This window comes from Pseudovirgaria hyperparasitica (assembly GCF_010093815.1).
Source record: "Pseudovirgaria hyperparasitica strain CBS 121739 unplaced genomic scaffold EJ05scaffold_3, whole genome shotgun sequence".
Classification (NCBI taxonomy): Eukaryota; Fungi; Ascomycota; class Dothideomycetes; order Acrospermales; family Acrospermaceae; genus Pseudovirgaria; species Pseudovirgaria hyperparasitica.
Genome location: NW_022985551.1, coordinates 160,088 through 180,786, shown reverse-complemented (window position 1 = coordinate 180,786; position 20,699 = coordinate 160,088). Strand labels below are relative to the sequence as shown.

The 20,699-nt window shown below is 52.8% G+C and overlaps 11 protein-coding genes across 11 annotated transcripts; 6 read left to right on the top strand and 5 right to left on the bottom strand.

The window, feature by feature from the left end:
- Positions 1 to 707: 707 nt before the first annotated feature.
- On the top strand, positions 708 to 3,212 carry EJ05DRAFT_435648 (uncharacterized protein; the record flags this gene model as incomplete). Its single annotated transcript, XM_033741709.1, has 3 exons — positions 708 to 1,254; positions 1,284 to 1,762; positions 1,815 to 3,212. 3 exons carry the CDS (start codon positions 708 to 710, stop codon positions 3,210 to 3,212), a joined length of 2,424 nt encoding a protein of 807 aa, XP_033603188.1.
- A 188-nt stretch (positions 3,213 to 3,400) lies between these two features.
- On the bottom strand, positions 3,401 to 5,585 carry EJ05DRAFT_241114 (F-box domain-containing protein). The gene is made up of 2 exons (XM_033740058.1): positions 3,803 to 5,585; positions 3,401 to 3,754 (listed from the first exon to the last, which is right to left on the bottom strand). The coding sequence occupies exons 1-2, from the start codon at positions 5,416 to 5,418 to the stop codon at positions 3,589 to 3,591; spliced, it is 1,782 nt and encodes a 593-aa protein (XP_033603187.1). The 5' UTR covers positions 5,419 to 5,585; the 3' UTR covers positions 3,401 to 3,588.
- Positions 5,586 to 5,815: 230 nt separating this feature from the next.
- Positions 5,816 to 7,001, top strand: EJ05DRAFT_241152 (uncharacterized protein). Its single transcript, XM_033740059.1, has one exon. It carries the CDS (start codon positions 6,105 to 6,107, stop codon positions 6,705 to 6,707), a length of 603 nt encoding a protein of 200 aa, XP_033603186.1. The 5' UTR covers positions 5,816 to 6,104; the 3' UTR covers positions 6,708 to 7,001.
- Positions 6,715 to 8,670, top strand: EJ05DRAFT_483188 (uncharacterized protein; the record flags this gene model as incomplete). The annotated part of the gene is made up of 7 exons (XM_033745233.1): positions 6,715 to 6,807; positions 6,871 to 6,904; positions 7,218 to 7,328; positions 7,615 to 7,772; positions 7,920 to 8,040; positions 8,087 to 8,150; positions 8,232 to 8,670. 7 exons carry the CDS (start codon positions 6,715 to 6,717, stop codon positions 8,668 to 8,670), a joined length of 1,020 nt encoding a protein of 339 aa, XP_033603185.1.
- A 253-nt stretch (positions 8,671 to 8,923) lies between these two features.
- Positions 8,924 to 10,782, top strand: EJ05DRAFT_483187 (MFS general substrate transporter; the record flags this gene model as incomplete). The annotated part of the gene is made up of 5 exons (XM_033745232.1): positions 8,924 to 9,383; positions 9,443 to 9,511; positions 9,635 to 9,915; positions 9,967 to 10,139; positions 10,191 to 10,782. The coding sequence occupies 5 exons, from the start codon at positions 8,924 to 8,926 to the stop codon at positions 10,780 to 10,782; spliced, it is 1,575 nt and encodes a 524-aa protein (XP_033603184.1).
- A 631-nt stretch (positions 10,783 to 11,413) lies between these two features.
- Positions 11,414 to 11,983, bottom strand: EJ05DRAFT_241031 (uncharacterized protein). Its single transcript, XM_033740056.1, has one exon. It carries the CDS (start codon positions 11,797 to 11,799, stop codon positions 11,455 to 11,457), a length of 345 nt encoding a protein of 114 aa, XP_033603183.1. The 5' UTR covers positions 11,800 to 11,983; the 3' UTR covers positions 11,414 to 11,454.
- A 439-nt stretch (positions 11,984 to 12,422) lies between these two features.
- EJ05DRAFT_497301 (uncharacterized protein) lies at positions 12,423 to 13,010 on the bottom strand (the record flags this gene model as incomplete). Its single annotated transcript, XM_033746520.1, has 1 exon — positions 12,423 to 13,010. One exon carries the CDS (start codon positions 13,008 to 13,010, stop codon positions 12,423 to 12,425), a length of 588 nt encoding a protein of 195 aa, XP_033603182.1.
- Positions 13,011 to 14,584: 1,574 nt separating this feature from the next.
- EJ05DRAFT_241044 (RING-14 protein) lies at positions 14,585 to 16,340 on the top strand. Its single transcript, XM_033740057.1, has one exon. It carries the CDS (start codon positions 14,769 to 14,771, stop codon positions 16,128 to 16,130), a length of 1,362 nt encoding a protein of 453 aa, XP_033603181.1. The 5' UTR covers positions 14,585 to 14,768; the 3' UTR covers positions 16,131 to 16,340.
- EJ05DRAFT_241026 (uncharacterized protein) lies at positions 16,221 to 17,525 on the bottom strand. The gene is made up of 2 exons (XM_033740055.1): positions 17,023 to 17,525; positions 16,221 to 16,959 (listed from the first exon to the last, which is right to left on the bottom strand). Exons 1-2 carry the CDS (start codon positions 17,374 to 17,376, stop codon positions 16,312 to 16,314), a joined length of 1,002 nt encoding a protein of 333 aa, XP_033603180.1. The 5' UTR covers positions 17,377 to 17,525; the 3' UTR covers positions 16,221 to 16,311.
- Positions 17,526 to 18,715: 1,190 nt separating this feature from the next.
- On the top strand, positions 18,716 to 19,507 carry EJ05DRAFT_497297 (uncharacterized protein; the record flags this gene model as incomplete). Its single annotated transcript, XM_033746519.1, has 3 exons — positions 18,716 to 19,112; positions 19,233 to 19,370; positions 19,434 to 19,507. The coding sequence occupies 3 exons, from the start codon at positions 18,716 to 18,718 to the stop codon at positions 19,505 to 19,507; spliced, it is 609 nt and encodes a 202-aa protein (XP_033603179.1).
- Positions 19,386 to 20,221, bottom strand: EJ05DRAFT_240985 (DOC family protein). Its single transcript, XM_033740054.1, has 2 exons — positions 20,176 to 20,221; positions 19,386 to 20,122 (listed from the first exon to the last, which is right to left on the bottom strand). The coding sequence occupies exon 2, from the start codon at positions 20,044 to 20,046 to the stop codon at positions 19,591 to 19,593; it is 456 nt and encodes a 151-aa protein (XP_033603178.1). The 5' UTR covers positions 20,047 to 20,122; positions 20,176 to 20,221; the 3' UTR covers positions 19,386 to 19,590.
- Positions 20,222 to 20,699: the final 478 nt, after the last annotated feature.

Below are 20,699 nucleotides of genomic sequence, written 5' to 3'. Positions count from 1 at the left end.
ACAAGCTGGGATTCCCGGCTCAGTCTTGTAACTCTTGTGCGCCTCTCAACATGTAGGACATGAAATTGGTGTTTCGCAAGGCTGAAAGCCCGGTGGTACCGAGAGAAACATTTAGCTGTGCGGAGGGTGAAAGAGTCCTGAATGCAGATATATCAATGCGCTAATTTCTACGTCGGCCATGGTGGTGAACGGGTCATAGCTTGGCATATGCATCTTTCAATGAGTTGGGTGGACTGAGATGTGTGCATAGCTTCAAGTCTTTTTGTCTGCGAGGATTAGATGATGTTTATATTGCTGTGAATTCTGGTGATTTTGATAGAGAAAGGGATGAGAGAGTGGGCGGCGCGGTTGTTTAGACGTTCATCGACATCACGTGCCTCATTCCCAGTACATTCGATCGCAGCCTCATCATTATCATCAGCCTCGTCGTTATCCTTTACTTCCTCAAGTTTCACGTCTATAATCTACGGCATCTTCTTCTCGAATGTACTTGTACTTTTATCTTTCCGACCGCTCAATGGGCCAATCTTCCCTCTTCTTTACAAGTCACGTGCTATATCTCAGCTTCGTAAGCCTCACTCGGAGTGGGTCAAGAATGTTCGAAACAAGTCCAGATGTTATGAGCGTCAATTTACAACAATTGTGTCCTTCTGCGTCCCTCACGACGTCGAGTTATATACAAGGGCTGTGGCAGCGGTTTGGCGGCGATGATACATGCAAACTCTCAACAGACGCCCTCGTCTCGTCCAGCTCGTCGACGGAATCCCCGCGCCATCAATTCATGTCTCGAGTGTCGTGAGCGAAAGTCGAAATGTAGTAAGACTTATCCTTGCGAAAGCTGCGTGGCATACGGACGAGACTGTGTCTTCATCAAGGACACCGTCGAGACCGAGCACCGCAAGAGGACACACTCGCATGCCACGAGCCCCATCTCCCATGGCTCGAATGGCAACCATGGCAAGAACAGAGATTCCGACCAAGAAGCCACTCCTCCACGAGACTTCGAATGGGAATCCTACCAGCAAGATGTCGTGCCGGATCGAGACCTGTACGAAAGTCTCGATACACACACACGTGAGGACACGCCGCAGGATGAGCGCGACGACGGAGAATCCATGCTAGATATGGTCTTCAAGTATGGCAAGCTGGTAGTCACGCAGAGGATAGATGGCGTATCACTCGCCCATTACGCAAAAGATGTAACGTCTGCCCTCCTCAGTTCTGAATCAATTGGATTGCCTGACTCTTGGATGGGTAGCTTGGGAGAGTGTTGGACTATAGAGACCCTTCTGTACCGAACACTGTGACTCCTGCCTCACATGTCCCCTTTTATGCCAGCCTGGACTCGTCCAATGGATCGCGATTGCTGGACGGTTCGAGCTATGGTGCCATGTCTTCGCGGCCAACGAAAGGTCTGAACCTGTCCAGAGCTCATGCCCAAGTTCTGTATGACCAGTATGTGCAGGCCGTGAATCCTGTTGCACATGTGCTTCATATGCCGAGCTTCAAACGCATGTTTGACGAGTTTTGGTCAAACCAATCCACAGGAAGGCATAATTCAGAATCCAGCTCTGCGTTGATATGGGCCGTGTGTATGTCCGCAGGCATGAGCATGCCTTCGATGCAAGTCATGCTCCACTTCCAAACATCACTCGATGACCTAGTAAGGTCTCTACAAGACGCCACGGAAAACGCTCTTAGACAGGCGAATTGCCTTGCTACCTCTAGCATCACGACTCTACAAGCACTCACTATATATCTGGTAAGCATACCAAGCTACATTCGCAATCCCTACCTAACATCCACATCCACAGATCGCACAATGCCGTTCCGAAGTCCTCCGCTCTCACTCCGCTCTTGTCGGCGCTCTCATCCGCCTTGCCCAGGGCATCGGCATCCATCACAACGCCTCTGCATCATCCCTGAACCAGCTGCACCGACACACGCGGTCGCTCCTATGGTACAACATCTGCATACTCGACGTCAAAACGGCCGAAGCAATGGGCGTGCAACCTCTCATCCGCGCCGACGACTTCGACGTCCCCCTCCCCCTCAACACCGACGACACATTCCTCGACGTGCCCTCCTCCTTCACAGCCCTCTCGGTCCGCGCATGGACCGACACCACCTTCGCCCTCATCCGCTTCGAATGCAACGAGCTCCACCGCCTCATCTTCCGCGGCTCCATCGACGTCTCCCACAACGCCCTCACCCTCCACCAACTCAAATCAAACGTCGAAGCCCACAAGGCCCGCATCTCAAGCACCTACATCCCCCTCCTCGACCCCCTTATCCCCACCCACCGCTACGCCAGCCTCGTCCTCAAACTCCTCATGGCCCGCTGCGACACTATGCTCCTCTCCCGCCTCCTCCCCAAAACCGCCCGCTCCCCCTCCGAATCCCGCCTCCGCGACATCCTCATCCCCCCCGCCCTCACCACCCTCGAAATCGCCGCCACCCTCGAAACCCACCCGGACTACGCCCCCTTCGCCTGGTTCGCAGGCGCCTTCCAGCAATACTCCGACATCATCTTCCTCCTCTGCGAAACCTACCGCAGCGGCTCGCCCCCTCTCCCATCCACATCCTCATCCACACCCTCATCCGCACCCTCATCCACATCCCAATCCGCAATCCCCCCGCAAGACCTCAAACGCATCAGCACCCTCATCTCCCACGTCTTCGGCCACTGCTACGCCCTCCCCCTCCACCAACGCAGCGGCATCATCCTACACGCCCTCAAATCCGCCCTCGAGCGCTTCTCCGCCCTCCGCCGCGTCTCCTCCTCCTCCTCCACCTCCTCCCACCCGCACACCCCCACGCCCCTCCTCCAACAACAACAACCCCACAGCACCCCTCTCGCAACCCGTCTCGGCGGCAGTAGCGGGGAGAATCTCTCCGTCCTCGACGACGGCCGTGCAGATAGGGATATTATGATTCAGTGGGATGACGCGGCGAGGCCGGGTGGTGGTGAGCTCGAGACGCTGCTTCGTGCGTATCCTGATGCGGGGTATCGGCATGGTGGTGTGGATTTGATGGGTGGTGGTGGTGCTGGTGGTGCTGGTGCTGGGGAGCCGATGGATGGGATTTATATGCCTGGGACGGATGGGACGGCGGCGGGGGAGTTTGGGGGTCAGACGCCGGGGGTGGAGTGGATGGGGACGGGGACGCAGGGGATGTGGCCTGGGCAGGGGGGGTTTGGGTATGGGTCTTAGGGTTGTTGGGTTGGGGTTTGTGTGTACGGGGTAGTTGGTGTGCGTGTAAGGGAATATATGTGATTGGATACGTTTTAGATATGCGTGGAGAGAAGCATGTGTTCGTATGATGCAAGTGAGAAAAAAGGACAGGAATGTGTACAGCAAACCCATCACCGCCGATTCGATGGGTATGGCGCATAGTGCAATTGAAGTCATGGCTCGTCAAGAAGATAGATTTTTAGGACGTTAGGCCGTCTAGGTAGACATGAAGCTCGTTCCATTCATCCAGCGTGATCTCATTATCCACCCAACATGCGCAGACAAGCCACATGTTATTTCGGTGTCATAAGTGCCTTGTTTTAGACAGTAGCTTGAACCTAGATGCCCCGCCCATTCAGTCATCTGGATACTCGTCCCGCACATTGCTGACAAACACGTTGTGCTCGTCGCTCCAGCGCTTGAACCACCGCCCAGCAAGGCTCAACATGCGCTCCGATGGAGGCCCTTCCGACGGGTTGATGTTCTCTTCGGCGACATATCGGATACTTCCATCGCGCACGCTACCACGAGGTCAGCTCATGTATCTCATATGTGACTGACGTACTTACGCGACATGGTAGAAACTCTGGTGTCGTCCTCTCGACAACGTAGTGTCGACCTTCATCCTCTGGATCCAGTCCTCTCCCGCCTCGCATACCGGATCCCATCCGATAACGGCGCCCTCGTACGCATACTTTCTGTGCGAGAACAGTTGTCCGACTTTGTAAGTGACGACCTTGCTGGCTGTACGTCGAATAGGTCTTTTCGGCATGCTGTCCACATCGTTGGTGACGCGGATGAAATCTTCTAGTTCCTCTTCGCCGGGGAGATCTTTAAACAGGGGGAGAAGGTGCATTTCCATCAGACTGAGGTCCCAGGGTTGGTCCGGCTGGAAGCGCGAAGTGAAGAGGGATACAGTCTGGCGTAAGTGTAGCTCGTTTGTGGCGAACGCCTCGCCATCGCTGAGCCCGGTGGTGAGAGTGACATTTGCCCATATCACGCTGTACCACGCTTGCAGTTGGTTTGGTATTCCCGGTACAGGGACAGCGTCGAATGCGGGCATCTCAGCTTCCTGCACAGCGCGTTGCAGATTGCGTGTTGAGCGGAGGACCATCTCCGTCACGCTTGCTGGGCTGAGGTACTCGTCGTGGTTCCAGCTTCGGACACCCATTGAGTCTAAGGTACGCCTGAGTTGGTGCTCGGATATCTCAACGTCCGATCGGAAGGGGTCCAGGTATATTCTCGGGCGGATCGGCTTGGCGTCTGAACGATTCGTTTGTTTGCCATCCAGGTCTTGTTCGTCTGGCGCGCTGACTATGGCGTATATATGAAATGGGTAGCCACAACAGGATGCATCGAGGCCAAGACGTCTAGCAACAGCACAAAAGATCGCAACGGTGATCAGTGGAAGAGCCTCGTGCTGTGGATCGCGCAGGGCGAGACCGATAAAGTTGTTCTCCATGTTCTTGTAAGATTCATCATTGACCCCACAGAAACTCTGCAAACGAAGAAAGTTCGCCAGGGTGACTGCTCGCTGTCGTGTGCTCAACTCGCCATGATCCGGGTGTATGGTGCGAAACTCAGCGGCGAGGCTGTCGAGCGTTTGCGCGACTTCCTGGATATCGGCGCTCTCATTGCCTAGGACGAACATGTCGAATGCAGCCAGAGCATTTTCCAAAGGGACGTCGCACGCGTTGCGTAGCTTGAGCCATTCCTGGATTGCAACAGAGCGATGTATGCAATTTAGAGCCGCCGAGCTATAGTACTTCCTCGCTAAAAAATCCTCTGAATCAATGGGCGGCTTACACTGGCGAAGAAGTTCCTCTTTCGCGTCATAGCCAAGTTCAACGATCTTCTTAGTATTCAGACTTCTAGCCTGCTGCGATGCGAGTATGCTGCTCAGAGTCTGGGAAATGAAGCGATCGGTTTCCTTTCGCCGCCGGAACAAGGCCCTCCAGTCTACGGTGTCTACTGGGGCTCGTAGCAACGAGACAATGTCATGCTTTGGATGCCAATAGCGCCAGCCTTCTTCACAATGACGTTTCCATAGACTTGGCTCGTTGCCTATTGACGCTATTCGTTTGCAGGTATACTGGAATGCCAAAATTGACTCTGGAGGCAAGTAAGAAAAGATGCTCTCGAGCAATTCAGTCGGTAGAGTTTCCAGCCGCACAATGCTCGTCATGCTAGCCCGAATGTTAAATTAAAGCAACCCGGACGGTGTGTGGATGTGTATGCTTCAACAATGTGGGGACTGTGGCGGATGAGTTGGTATCGTTCCAGACTCGATTACTGTGACGGATGGTTTGAGCCAGCAGATTGGTTGGCGAGAGAAGACTGGTAGAGATCAAATCTGAATCACCTGCCTACCTCAAGTGATGGAGCGTCTGTGAGAGAGCGACGATGAAGATGATGTTGGTGATAATGGTGACGATGATGATGATAGCTCGATGCCAGACTGGGCAGTCTAACGATACTGGTGAATAGATTACCTGTTCTGATCACGTAAGGTTAGATTACGCTTTGCTACGTAAGCAAGATCGCACAGAAGACAGGTCAATGGAAATCCCAATGAAGCTTCTCAGCAAAGTCCAACTTGACATCCTCATTGAACTTCACTCTCCGTTTGGAATTGACTACATCATGCTTCAGGCTCGTCTGTTCCCACGAATATGCACAGCGGCCGCGTCTCCATCATCTGCCACGACGCCGCTCCACACGCGGTACGGTACAAGACTGAGCAGCTCGGGCTTACAGCACAGCGCCATCCTCGGTTGTGCCTGTCCCACGGCCCACAACTTGGACTCATGAACGACGATTGTTCTGGGAAACAAGGGGCGACACAAACCTCCTATAAGACGAGTTAGGAAAATGCTGCCGCGAAAGCAGAGTGGGAGAGAGAGGGTGTTTAGCTCGTCGCCGGTGTCTGGGAGGCGGCGAGGCCCCAACGCCCCCAGTTTTCTGCCGCTGGCTGTGTTGGCTTTTCCCTTTTTCGGTCCATGTGTCTGTCCCTCACATCGCTCAAAACGGAAAATGTTCTCTCGCGACACTCAACGATGGAGGAGAATAGATTTCCTGTTCTTCTTGTTTGCAACGAATCGCACGCGTTCGCCCACTGCTTCAGCGTCAAATTGCCTCTGCCCTGGGTCGGTGGCAATTGCTGAGGGAATGTTTGCCGATTTCGGTCAGCCGCTCCGTGCTTATTACTGTCCGGGAAACCTACTGCGCTGTTCCTGTCGCTTCGTGAAGACCTCTAGTCACAATGGCACGACGACAAATTACAACCTTTTTGACATAAGAGAGGCTGCTGCACTGCTCATGACTGGAGCTCGTGAGTTCTTTATGATGACATCATGCCTTCAAAAGCTCCGAAATCGTCACAGTGTGGCGTCGGTTGGACGGAATGCACCCTATACCACCAGCCACACTCCTGTATGCAGAATGGATATAATACTGGCTGTCCAGACGGCGTAATAACACCATGGATACCTTTGTTTTCTCCATGGCACCGTCATCTGCAATCATTGATTCGTTCATGGCTGCATATGTTTGGAAACGCGACGACATTGTGGAGGTATGGCACAGTGACCATTAAGCCTTGCCTAATTTGAGACAAAAGTAAACGTACCATAATTAGTTGAGAACAAGAGCAGGTTCAAGTGGTTATCAAGGTAAGTCCGTGCAGATTGCTTTTACATTTAGTACATATCTTCGTCCTGTTGCCAAGGCGCCTATGGCACGCGTCACTGGAGTCACTATGACGAAATCATTGGATTGGACTCATATCACCGTCTTGATCATATCACCGGCAGCTCCAGCTTCGGGATTTCGGCCTGCTCTGAAACTGCTTTGAAAGGTCAAACATGGAGATAAGCTATCGCCGCCACGATATTATACCAGTCCTACATTGGCAAAAGCCAGGGGCAGCTTTCATTGCTTTTGAGCAATGTTCCAGAACATATGGTACTGATTGACGTGTCCTAGGTCACAAAGATTGGGCAGGATTCAAATACATGTTGGGTAGCGCTCACGTTGCAGCAAAAGCAACAACACGGTCCATGCATGAGTACTCTCCTGCTCGTCATTGGCCTGGAGGTGTGTGCAAGCTGGAGTGTACTATATGATGGTGTATGGGCACGGCGCACGGCTGCCCGGCTGCCTGTCCGCTGCCAAGGGGTAAACATTTGTGAGCAGCGCCAAGGTACTCGCGGCACTGGTCATCGACACACATCGGCGGAAGTCAGAGGAGCCGAATCTCACTCAGTCTCCAGCCCGATTGCGTAGCTCAAACAGCATAGCCGCCTTGGCCGATGTTGTGAAACACGTTCTATCAGAGCGCCCCCAACGTGATGAGATCCCGCTGCGCAGATTCGGCCGCCAGCGCAATGTCTAGACCCAGAGTCGGACATAGCACTTCCTGGAGAAACGACTGGGGTGACGAGCAGCTACTATGGATGTAGTGACCAAGCGACATTCGGTACTCCTGCTGTCAAGGTCTCCGCGACGAGGCCACGGCTCATGACCACAGAGACTTGCCAGGTAGCCCAAAGCATCGTCTTGTGGTTTCAACCCGGGGTGCGGGAAAGATAAGTCGGGCTTACGTGCGACCCGTCGGTAGGCGTGTAAATCGTCTTCCACCCTCTGCGGCACATTCATGCATGTTCATCTGCTGCTGTAAGCGGGGAGCTGACCGAGTCAGATCAGACTCCAGAGTGGAGCGTTGCCAAGTCTGTCCGCTCCACTGCCCAAAATGAATTTGAAGACCTCAACACCAAACCCCGCGTCTTCGTGCAGCACACTACTCCAGGTATACAAACATCATTCGGCCGAATGCTGCAACTGCTATATTATAGCCTGCTCTTGGTACGGAGCACTATGGCTCTTCGGTCCATACTCCCTCGAAGATGGCCTAGCCAGGTGCGCTGGGGTTGCTTAAACTTCGGCTCGACTGTCGACGCCGCCAGGGCTTGAAGGCTTGAAGGCTTGTGCAACAACAAGGCTTGTGCAACAACAAGGCTTGCGGCTTGATGGGCGTGGGCGGGAGGTCCCTCTTCCGTCCGGACGGATCTGTCTGCTCCCTGCTTATCAGGATTCGAGAGTCTTCGTCAGTCCGTCCCGCCTGAAATGGATATCTAAGCCTCTTGATATGCTGAGTGATGGACAATCCAAATCCCGAGCTTATGCTTCTTCGGTACTGCTCACCGTGGGTCCTGTTGTGCCTCTTTCTCAGCGTGGACCTGAATGTCCCGAAACTCAGCGAGAACTGCTTGGCACATCTTGGCGCTGTAGATCGCTTTGCCTCCTTGCTGCCTTGGCCCTAATGTCAACAATCGGCGACGAGTCCTGGATCTCTGGGCGCACGGTGAAAAGCACCGCTGACGCAGAGCTTGTCGCACCCCACACGTCAGTATCTTCGCTGTCTAATTGGCCATGTTGAACAGGGCAAATGCTGGGCTAGTTAATGGTGGTATTGAGGCCAGCAAAGACTACTCATTCCTTTGGTGTCCCAAGATCTGGCTCTTCATAAATAAAGGAGGTCACTTTTCCCTTTCCGTGGACTAACCTTCGACCCACGTTCTCCATACCCACTTCTTCCCCGTCGTCTCTATATCGACTCCCGAATTTGTCACATACTACGCGTCGCTTGACATTATACCACGCTCTTTGCTGCACAAAAGTCGCCATCGATCATGTCTCGAGGGGACAATGAGAAGCAAAGCACACCGAGGGGTGATGTTGCTATCGAAGACCAGCCAAAGATCCCTAGAGAATGGCGAGCCTGGGCTTGTCTCGCCGGGTGTTTTTTCCTCATGTTCAACAGCTGGGGCAATGTCAATGCCACCGGAACCTACCTCTCATACTACAAGCAACATCTACTAGCAGATTCGAATGACATACTTCAAAATCTCATCGGTGCAACACAGTGCTTTTGTGTGCTTGGTCTATCCGGAATCGTTGGCCGACTCTTGGATGCAGGATACAGCCGACAACTTCTCGGCGTTGGCGGACTGCTCACTTTCGTTGGCATGCTCACTCTCGGCTTCGTAGGCGGGGACGGATACAACGAGGGTAACTACGGTCTCGTATGGCTCACCCAAGGCTTCATCGCCGGGTGTGGGATGGGCTGTCTATTTGTCTCAAGCTCACAGAGTAAGTTCCTTCTTCCCGACCACGGGTCTGACTGGATGCTGATACACTTCGCTCTACAGTTTGCTCAACGTGGTTCCCGCGCATGAAGGGTCTTGCTATCTGTATTGTGGCGTCAGGAGCCAGTATCTGTAAGTCCTAGCCTCATCTTCTTTCCTTCCTGGCATCCCCAAGAAAAAAAGTCTGTGATGTACGCCAAGCAATGGCTGCATTCTTTATCATTTGCCAAGCTCAGGGCTGACCGCCACATGCAGCTGGTCTTATCTACCCTGTTATGATCAAAGAACTCCTGATCCAGGTCGGCTTCAACAATGCTGTGCGCTATGTCGCCGCCGTGTTTGCGGCGACGCTGCTCTTCTCGTTCATCTTCGCTCGACCCAATCCTGCTTGGCACTTGCGCAAGCCCGAGCGCTGGACTGACAGCAAGGTCTGGGTGGACAAGAATGCATTCAAGAACAGGTCGTACGTGTTCTTTACGGCGTCGATCTCTATGCTATTTCTGGGATTTTATCCAGTATTCTTCAATCTCGAGGAGGTGAGTTTTCTGCAACTGTCAAGTACTGTTACAGTCTAACGTACTGTGTAGTGGGCCGCTTCAGAAGGACTTGGTGTCAAGGACAGAGTTCCAGGTGGATTTCAAAATATCGACCTGGGTGAAGAAGAGGTTGCTGGCGATGCCATCCGAACTTTCTATCTTCTGGCAGTCATGAATGCCTCTAGCACGATCGGACGTCTTGGAGCTGCATTCCTGAGTGATTGGTATGTCTCTAACTCTGCGTGCTTTATGATGTTATACTAACACACATGCAGGATGGGCGCTCTGAACCTGCACATCGTCGCTACATCTGTCATCGCCATCTTGGTCCTCTGCTTCTGGACCTTGATCAACAACACAGCCGGCGCCATCGGCTTCGTCGTCATATTCGGCATCTTCTCAGGCACAGTCATCGGCCTGCCCCCAGCTTCCACAGCCTACATCCTCGAGCAGTCCGGCGCCCAGCAATCCCGTCTCGGGCAATGGGTCGGCATGATGTATACCGCTGCGGCAATCCCGTCACTCATCGGGCCCATTGCCGCCGGCGCTCTCGTCCAATCCTTCAACGACTACCTAACTGTTCAGCTTTGGGCCGGCGTCTGTTTCGTGCTTTCCGCACTGCTGATGGGCCTGTCCCGCTGGTTCCTTAACGGCGAAATTCGCAAGAGGAAGCTGAGCGAGGGAGCCATCGTCGGCGACGATGTCGAGGGCCATCCGAATGTTCTCAGGAGCATGACCATGACCAGCGGCACGCTCACTGCTGTGCAGACTCCACGCCGATCGGTCGACGAGGAGAACAAGGACGACGAGGATGAGACGACGGAGAACACGAACCACAACCGACGACACCTTGAAGCCGCTGCATGACGGCATTTCGGTCACCATCACCATCATCATCATCATCATCATCATTACGACAAACGGCCGCGCATTGGATACTGGGTTTCTACGTTGCATTCCGAGCATTTGTAACTCTGGATGTATGGGCGTTTGAGGGAAAGGGATACACGAATTTACCGAAGCCGTTGGATCGGCAGGGATGCATTATACGACTGGAACTAGGAAGTGTTCTCAAGGTTCTCAGGTCAGGTCTGGAATGGAGTTATTTCTTTGGGAGATTTCTGTGTTTGCTCTGGCTCTAGCAGATATATGGAGAGAGTCAGCTATCTGGTCTAGTTGACTGGTGGTAATGAGGGCAGTAGCAGGTCTAGACATTGCATCACGAATCGAGCTTCATTATAGAGAGATGGATCTCGGATTAGTTAGTATACATACATAGCATAGACGCATTTCAATCGCGCGTTATTTTGGACAAACTCTTCACTTCCCTTCTCCGTTTCGAACGATGATTATCTTTAATTTCGTATTATCATCTACCGCCCCACGTGCGACATCCATCCGTCCCCCAACCCAACAATTTGCACGTGCGACATTGCCGACTACTACTTACACATGTAATATATTCTCAGATCAAAGCCGCTACATACCTAGATTTTGCCCAGCGCCACGTCATGATCCATTATAATCTTAGCAAACCGACTAATTTATCGTCGCGGGGGGTCCCCGTCGTGCAGCGTCCCCAAAGCCAGCCCAAACCAAGACCAGGACCGAGCTGTTTGATACTCGTACTGTGCTGGAATAATATGCGTTGGGCTGTGAGGGCTGGCTCGCATGTATGCATATACACATACATACATTCATACACAGATACATACATACATGCACACATGCACATATCCATCTATCCATACCTAGTACAACAGAGTGACCTGGCTGTTCTAGACCCGAGTCCGTTACACGAGGCGACAGACCGCGACGACTACAGCTACAGCTACAGCGGCAGCTAATCATGCGCTCGCACCAGGGCTGTCTGTCTCTGTACATACAGTATTGCTTGCTCCTCACCAAGAAATCGATACGTCACCATAAGCAGCGCCGGCTAATAGGAAGATTAATATTGCCAACTTGCAACTCGGAAATTCCACCAGCCGAAAGGGGCCTTGGGGGGGAGGAATCTTCCTTTGTCTTGGCGCGGAGCAAGCCGGGTCCGCATCGCGCTCCCTGATTCTCATCCATCACCCGATAAGACATTTAATTACAGTAGATGCGTGGTGGGACGCAGTATATAGTCGACTAGGATGGATGCATCATAATCACAGCGAAACAATGTGCAAGGGTAGGAAAGGGAGCCTTGGCGTGGTTTAGGGCATCCTTTGGAAGACGACCTGACGGTTGTAATACATATGGATATAGATGTGGCAGACAATTGCAAGGGGGGAGGGAAAAAGAGGAAGGGGAAACTTTCAAAGTTGTTTGGCGGGATCGACGACGCCCTCCCGGCCGGGATCCCAAGAGGCGCCTTGTTCCAGACGGAAAAGGCGCCTCTTCCACCATAGACCCCAGCAGCGATCAAGAAAGGGAATGAGATGAGGCTGCCAAGACGGTTGGCGCTTACGAGGCAGGGAAGATCCTGGCTTTCTGACCGAGCGGGATGCCCAGACTTGGCGTTATGCTGGGCGCGGAGAGGAGGAAGGCCCAACTGGCGGAACGCGAGGAATCCATAGTGGTGGGTCTCGCTCGGCACGTAAGCTGTTTTTGTGCCGTGGTGATGCTGCTACTGCCAGTCGATTGGTTTCAGCTATGCAAGATAAGCTGATGCGAACGTGCAGCGAACATCGTGGGAGAGGCGTTTTTCGCTTGGTTAAGTGGCGGGCGGGCGGGCAGTCAGGATGGTCTTGCGGAGATGTCGGGTCTGATAAGATCAGATTCGGCGCTTCGGAGGGCCTGAAAATTGCGATTTCGATCGTGACATTTAATTCTCCTGCACCGATCCATGTCGTCGACAGTGTGTACTGCTCTGCAATCTGGATGATGCATGACCTGTTTCCTTTCAGCCCAACGATGCACCATGCATTCAACCTCCTGCGGGCTGGCAGCGATCCAGACCACGATGGTATCATGCAGCAGTCGGGCAGCTGCAGTACAATTATCTTCCGTTCATCGCGTGTAATAGCAATCTCGGCCTTTACACCGCTCCCAGACCAGATGTATGTCACATTACAGCTTTGTACGCACCTGTTCGATGCGCCGGCCATGGCAGTCCCACAATGCCGTTACGAGGCTCACTTAGCGGTTCTAGTACAAACTGGCGGAGATGCTTGGCGGTGGCTATGCTCGCCGACTCGGTGATTAGAGTCCCATGGTTAAGTTACGTCCATGCCCCACAACATGCTTGGAAATGTGCGGAGTAGAAATGTGACTCCAAACTCATCACAGCCGGCCGAGGTTTGTGAGCCAAGTGGAAGCACATCACCACATGTTGGCAATTCAGTTGGACTCCTGTGGGGCTAGCCAGCCAGCCAGCCGTGCACGCGTGAGACACGGGATGTATTGGTAAGAACCCTGATACGACACCAGTGAGCGTCACAATCTTCCTAGTCTTCAGCCGTGTTGGCGGCAGGACAGAAGAAAAGAAAGACGTCTTTAGCAGTAGCTTTTTGGGCGACTTGCAGATGATGTACAGATTAGAAATCAGGCATGTCTCTGAATATCCGGATGTCTGTGCTGTCTCTCTTCCAGCCGCTCCGTGAGATAGAACTTGTATCAGCCGCAGATAAGTCGTCGTAATGCTGTGAGATGCATTTTGCGAATCTCGAGAAGTAGACTCTTGGCTGAAGATCTATCATAACGCTCGTCGGAGGCCGAGTTCTAATCATCTTCCGCTCTGCCCCCGCCAATTTTTCACACAAGTCTAAAGATTATCTTACCTCAAGGGGTGTTCTACTGCATCTTTCAAGCCCGATTGACTGACTCCAGGATCTTTCAGCACTGTTGCTGTCAGCTCCACCCTCGCTTTGCGGCACACGATGTATGACTATGGGGAGGGTGTATGAGCTGCGGCGCGAGATTTGGCATGATGTCAGAGCTTGAGTTGATCAAGAAGATGTCCGTCTCTGCGTGGTCTGTAGAGGGGGTAGTAAAGACCACTGGGGACGTGTTCGAGCTGTGAGAGCCGTCCGTCAACTTGTCAGCGTCTAGCGAGTGAAGTGATCAGCGACATGCTCTGTGGACTCATCGTTGACGCTGATACGTCCTGACCTTGGCATGGTCGTTGACGAGCATACCGGCGTGTGTTCAAGTGTTGTTGACGCGTGGGCAGACGAGGTAATATGGGTGGGTGAAGCGAATTGTAGACTGGGAGCTTGGTGTGCGGCTGACTAATCATTTAGTACTGGTGTCTTGATGCCTTAGTGTATTAGTGCCTTAGTGCCATGATGCCTTGATGCCTGGCTACCTTAGTGCCTGGGTGCCTTGGTGCCTGAGGTTTCAATACGATCTTCCATCTTCCACCCGAAGTCCCTGTGCCATATAAAACAACAACAACACGACATCACTTACCAACAATATCACTCTACACTCGTCCGCCTCCTCGCCATATCCTCTATAAATCTCATCGTGCGTCGAGTCAGAGCTGGAAAATGACATCCATTCCGTGTGTCATGTGGGCAGACAAGGGTTTTCATCGTGACCGCCCGGGGCCAGAAATTTTCTGTGGCGATTTCGGCCGGTCCAGCTCTTTCGCGATCAAAGTCTACAAAAACACTCCCTCCGCCCGCTTCACACTCTCCTTCTGGCGCGCTATGCCCTCTCCACTTCTCTCGGGCTTTCTGTTTCGTCCTTTGCGCATATACCCCAGGTTTTCATTTCCTTGATCGCACAGTTTTCCGCCAAATCTATTTTTGTCCCTGATCTCTACCCCTCCACGTGGGCGAACTAGGCAGCCCCCTACATATCTCCGACTCAGCCCTACGCGTGCACAGACAGGTGGTGGTGGTGGTGCGCCTATCATCATCATGAAGTTCGGTCGGGTCTATCAGGACCACCTTGAGAATGATGGCTATCCCCAACACTGGATCGACACCTCCATATCCTACCGGCAGCTCAAGAAAGTCATCAAGCGTGTCGAGAAGGAACTAGCAGAGATCGGCCTGGACATTGAGACGCTGAAACGGCTACTACAGAGTGCAGAGAAGACTCGGAGTGTGCAGCAGAAGGACAGACAGGTCCAATACTCTCTCAACGACGGGCATGACGACAATATCTCTAGCAGGCCTCCAGAGACACCGTTTCATCCAAAACTCCTCATAGCCGTCGACGATGCGACGGGCGAGCCATTAGACTTTGGATTCACTCCCGAAACACTCCAATACCTTCACGAGCAGGCTGTCCTTCAGAAGTTGACCGAGGTCAAGATTGTAGATACAGCACCGGATGGTGCTGTTCAGCCTCCCTCGATTTACGATCGCGGTGAAGCTCAGCCGCATCGCATGGTGGAGATAGCACTGACGTCGGACTCGGAGTTTTTCAACATCCTTCATAAAGAGCTGAATGCTCTCGAATCACTGCAGACTGAGCAAGAAACCTCGTTGCAGTCTGAAGTACATGACCTGAGCAAAGCTGTGTCCAAAGTCGCCAGACCCAGTCGCAAGATCGCAAAATCCGACATCAATCAGTGGCGACAAATCTTCCAGCTCTACCTCGAGAGCCAGATCTTCTTTGCGACGCATGAACAAGACCACGGTGCGCACTCTTATGCACAGGCCAGTAAAAACTATCAGCTCTTCGTAAAGCAAGTTAAAGATGCCGGTCTTGCGTCGCAATTCCGCAAAAAGGAAAGCGTCCAGGCACTCGAGCGCTTCTTCGCCATCAACTCTGAAATCTTAAAGACTCTCAGTTTCCAGGAGCTGAATCACATGGCACTCATGAAAATCCTCAAGAAGTTTGACAAGCGCACCTCCTTCAATGTCAACGGGACGTTTGCACTCGCACCGCCTGCGAAGACACTATCCCGCGATATCGCCCAAGCCGTGTGTTTTCAGGTCACAACAGATCTTCTGGCGATTGTGCCGCAGCTTGATGACTATCTGTGTCCAGTGTGCTGCGATATTACTTGGCGGCCTGTGAGGCTAGCTTGCTCGCATGTCTTTTGCATTCGCTGCCTAGTCGTCATGCAAAACGAAAAGAAGACCATGTGCCCCTTGTGCAGGGAGAAGGTGTTGCTGCAAGCCAACACGGACAACATCGATCCAGCACTGAGCAACTTTCTAAAGGAATACTTTCCGAATGAGGTCAAGGCCAAGCAGAAGAGCAATGAGTATCAAGCTGGTGTGGACGAATACGGGGAGCATTTTGATGAAGGATGCATGATCATGTGAATGGAGCAACGGGGTCAAACGACCTTCATTAGTGTCGCAGTCGTGCTCAGCATTCTAACTTTACACGTTGCAGATCGCGACTTTGTCGCAGATCGACGACAGCAGGTGCTTAAGAAGTACAGAAGACAACACACCTAACGCCGTTTGCCACACCATGCGCAGCGTTGTATTCTACCAACAGCTAATTCTTATCCGCCAACAGCACCTCTGCACTATCGCCTCGTTCCAGCCCCCTTTTCGTCTCCCTCCTCCGTACAACCAGCACCAACACCACAATCGTCAAGATGGCCAACAACGCCTGTACTATTCCCGCATACCAACTGAAACTCTGGATATTACATTGCTGCTCAAACTTGACCTCATTCTCAAACACCTTCTGGATCGCCTGCGCGGCCGAGCTGCAAGTCCAGCCCCACAGGTCATCGTTCTTCTTCTGCTGGCGATACAGACTCGCAGCCACGGCCCATACGACCGCATTGCCGACCATTACGACCCAACTGAATGTGGTGGCGACATAGGCTGTTCGGTTTGCAGTGCGCACGTCGGTGCGGAGATATGCGATCATGATGAAGAGGTTGAGAAGCAGGGACACGGCGGCGGTGCCAAAGTACATGTACGTCGGCCACGTGGTACTGTTCTGCGCCCACGCAGTGCGGGAGACGGTCTGAGGCGCGGTGCCGGGGCTGGCGATGGTGACGACGCGGCTGATGTCGTTGGTGCGCAGGAAGGTGACGAGGGTTATGGTGATGGGCACAAACACGAGAACGGACACCACGAAGGCGAGGATGCGTGATACGAAGCGTAGGACGCGGATGTGCCGTTTGAGACGCTAGGATATGGTGGTTAGGACCTTTCGTCGGTTGGTATCTGGGAGATGCTGGGAAGGCCGTACCTGATCTCGTCCATTCAACGCCCGCATCTGTTCCTCGCTCTCCACACTTTGCGCATATACCGGCGGTCGCTCTTCCATACCGTTCCCACTCGCATACCTATCCACACATGGCTCGTCATACCGATACTGTTGTACCAAATGCATCGTCTTGATGCCACCGCCGAAAGTGTCCTGTTTGTCAAATCCCAGATCTCTGCTCGGGACGCGATAGTTGTAGCTCGGACTCGCCGCTCTCGTCATATTGCTTCCTAGGTTCATGACTGGGGCTGCGAATACAGGCGCCGGCTGTGAGGGTGTCGCGTATGGGGGTATGCGACGGGAACCTGTGGGGTAGAGATGCAGTGGTTGTGCCATGGCTGGCTGGCTGGCTGGCTGGTTGATATATGGGTAGTGGGAACAATGATTGGGGATGCGCTGTGGCACAGGGGCGTATAGTAAGACTGACGATCCGCTCACGCGCGCGCGGCTGTGTATGGCGGGTAAATAATGAGTGAGCGAGCGAGCGGCGGTGTCTTGCGGCGCGAACAAAGACCAGGATAATTCTGGGTTTCGTAGGATGTAAACGAGCGACTCGATCCAGCGTTCAGTGATGCTCAGCCTGCGTTAAAGCCCGTGTGAGATATTATCGGAGGGGAGGTCCTTCTCTTTCACTTCAGCTTCTAGTCGTCAATACAAGCAAGCCTGTAAGCCGAGAGCGCGCGCCCAGAACGCCCTTCAGAATATGGATGGATATAATATTAGTAGTAGACAATACAAGAATAGTCACACCAGGAAAAAAAATCGTGAAGAAAAATTCACCAAAGAAGAAAATATCACCAAACCCGCGCGTCGCACACATATATACATTTTTATCACTCCCCTCTTTCCGGTGTTTTTTCCGCCGCCCTCATATTTTTGCCTTTTTCTCCCCAATCATCATCATCATCAAACTTCCCGCCTTCAACCTGACACACGCCAAGACCGTATAAGAACTGTCGCATCCTCCTCCACCGCGTCGCAAGGCTTCTTGGGGCCGCGCGCATCCAAAACTCGATGCTCTGACTACTGTTTGATGTTGATCCAGGCAGAAGGGGGGTGTGGTGTGTGTGTGTGCATTCACTCGGCGTGCCATGCCATGCCACGCATACCATCACACATCCGCCTTTATGCTCTCTTTTCAAGTTTTGACGGTCTCTTTATTGTTGACGGGCTGATCCTATCCTATCTAACAAGGCGTCTAACTAATACTTCTACCCCAGACAGACAGACAGACAGACCCTTGGACGAATCACCACCGCGTCGCATGCTGAGCGCCGCAAATTACACCGCATCACAATCCGCACCGCACCGCATGGCTACATATTCGCTCTCACTAAACCGGTCAACCTGAGAATGCGAGGGCTATTTATAGTGTCTTACTGGTGTGCAGATCCAGGGGGGTAAAGCAAGCCGGCAAGGCAGGGTGAGGAGAGGAGAGAGAGGGGGGCGCAGATCAGGCACAAGGCGTGGCGGGTGAGGGCGAGGGGACTTGTTTGATCTGCGACGTCGTGTCGGGGATTGTATCATGGATTCAATCTTTTGTCCATCCAGGAATTCATTCATCCATTCATTCATTCATTCTTTGTGCTTCGGCCCCGATGCTTCATCAGCGGCTGTGGTTATCCATTCATCGAGTCATTCCGTCCGCTCTTTGACTGATTCATCATCGACGACAATGCTCGTCCCCACACGCTGCTGTCTCGCGCGAAGCCATCTCGCTGCTCGTGCTCGTGGACATCATGCGCGTATATCTATATTGACGCGACGATGGACGTCTACTCATTCCTATGAGGGCCAACATCAGCAACAACAGGAACAGGAACAGGAACAACACGCCCAATTCCTCACGCTGCGCCAGGGAACCCCAGTGCGCACAGGCGTAGACGTCTTCATGGGCGATCCGCATCAGGCCCTCGCCATCGTCCCGTCAGACATCGGGTTCGCATTTCGGAATGCCGTTTTCCCGCTTGCTGGGGGCCAGGCGGATGGTTTGGATACTGATGTTGATGTTGATGTTGATGTTGGTGTTCTGCCCCTGGTGTTCTACCATGATACGCGGCATTTTGCGCATGGTATGTACGGATTTTTCCTTTTTTTTCTTGTACTTCTTTTGGGGGGACACGGCATACGGGTTGTATGATCTCGCGAAGCATCTCTTCATATATGGACAGTTTCTGAGATTTCAGAAATAGCTTCGTCGGCGCTGCCACAACTTATCCTGCCGCGCGACTTGCCGCGACAGAGGAATGCGAATGCGACGAGCACGAGTCCGGCGGCGTTGTATATGTATGGGCGATCGCATACCTTTGTGCTCACGGGGACGGAAGACGGTGCGTATTTACTGAGGGGAGAATGAATGCTTTATACGAGAGATTCGCTAATAGTTTGTACAGAGACCTTCACACGCCATCTCCGCGACTCCATCCGCGAACTCGGACCATGCCTCGAGCAGCTCAAGGATATGTAGCACGCGCGACCGAAAGAGCATCTGTATGCCCACTTCACTCCACTCCACTCAACACTTCACGACGTGTCTTCTACTAACTCCTCCTACTCCTCCTTCTCCTCCCCCTCCTTCTCCCCGCCAACAGGCCTCGCAATCCCCCCATAATACCGCGCCAAATCATCCACCCCCCACCGCCTCGTCGTAACATCCACCTGCGCCCTACTCAACCCATACACCCCCTCCCCATCCCTATCCACACCTAACCCCAACCTCACCCCATTCACCCGCAGAAACATATCCGCCGCCAGCAGCGCCGTGCGCTTATTCCCGTCCTGAAACGCATGGTTCAACATCAGCTTCTCCGCCAGCACGGCAGCTAGCTGGAAGACGGTCTTGTCGCGCTCGTAGTGGTGCACGTTGACGGGCGACGCGACGGCGGATGCCAGCATTGTGGGCTGGGTGGGCTTGGTGCTGCGCGGGTGCAGGGCCACGCGGTGGAGCTGGTTTACCTGCGCTGTGGTGAGGAAGCGGTAGGTTTGGGGTGCTGCTTTTGTTGCCATTGGGGATTTTTGGGGGTGTTTGTAGGAGTGATTGGATAGTAGGTATGATTGACGCCGATGTAAATCACGTTAGCAGCTGTGAGGTAGGGTTAGTTGGTGTTGGACTTATGGCAGTGGTGGTAGGCATACGGTGAGATGGTTCGCTTTGTACGGATACGGTGTCAGTAGGCTGGGTTTGCATGTATGTGTGTGTGTATATTGGATGCCTTCTGTTAGAGAGGTGAATAAGGCTAATCATGCGCGTTGGGATTTTTGCTATGCCTTAGTCGTAAGAGACGCTAAACAGAGCACATGACGGCTATATACTCGTCAGTGATATAACTTTGAAGATATCATTCACATATATTGTCATTATAGTTGATGGGATGTGATGGAGAGATTCATCGAATCGACAACTGCAATGGATACCAACATATACCCAATCCATCCGAAGTAACGCCATATCTCGTCTAGAACACATCCGGTTAGCTTGCGCAGCTCCACCATTTAAGGCTTAAGGCTGGGGAATGATTTATATGATTCCACGAAAATACGCGCTGCCCTGGGAATAGATATCTAGACAATAGTCACCCAAACTCTCGAACGAACTCCGTCTGGCTCGTCCACCTCATCGCAGCTCTGCTCTATACAGGGCACTTGACATGGAAGCAGAC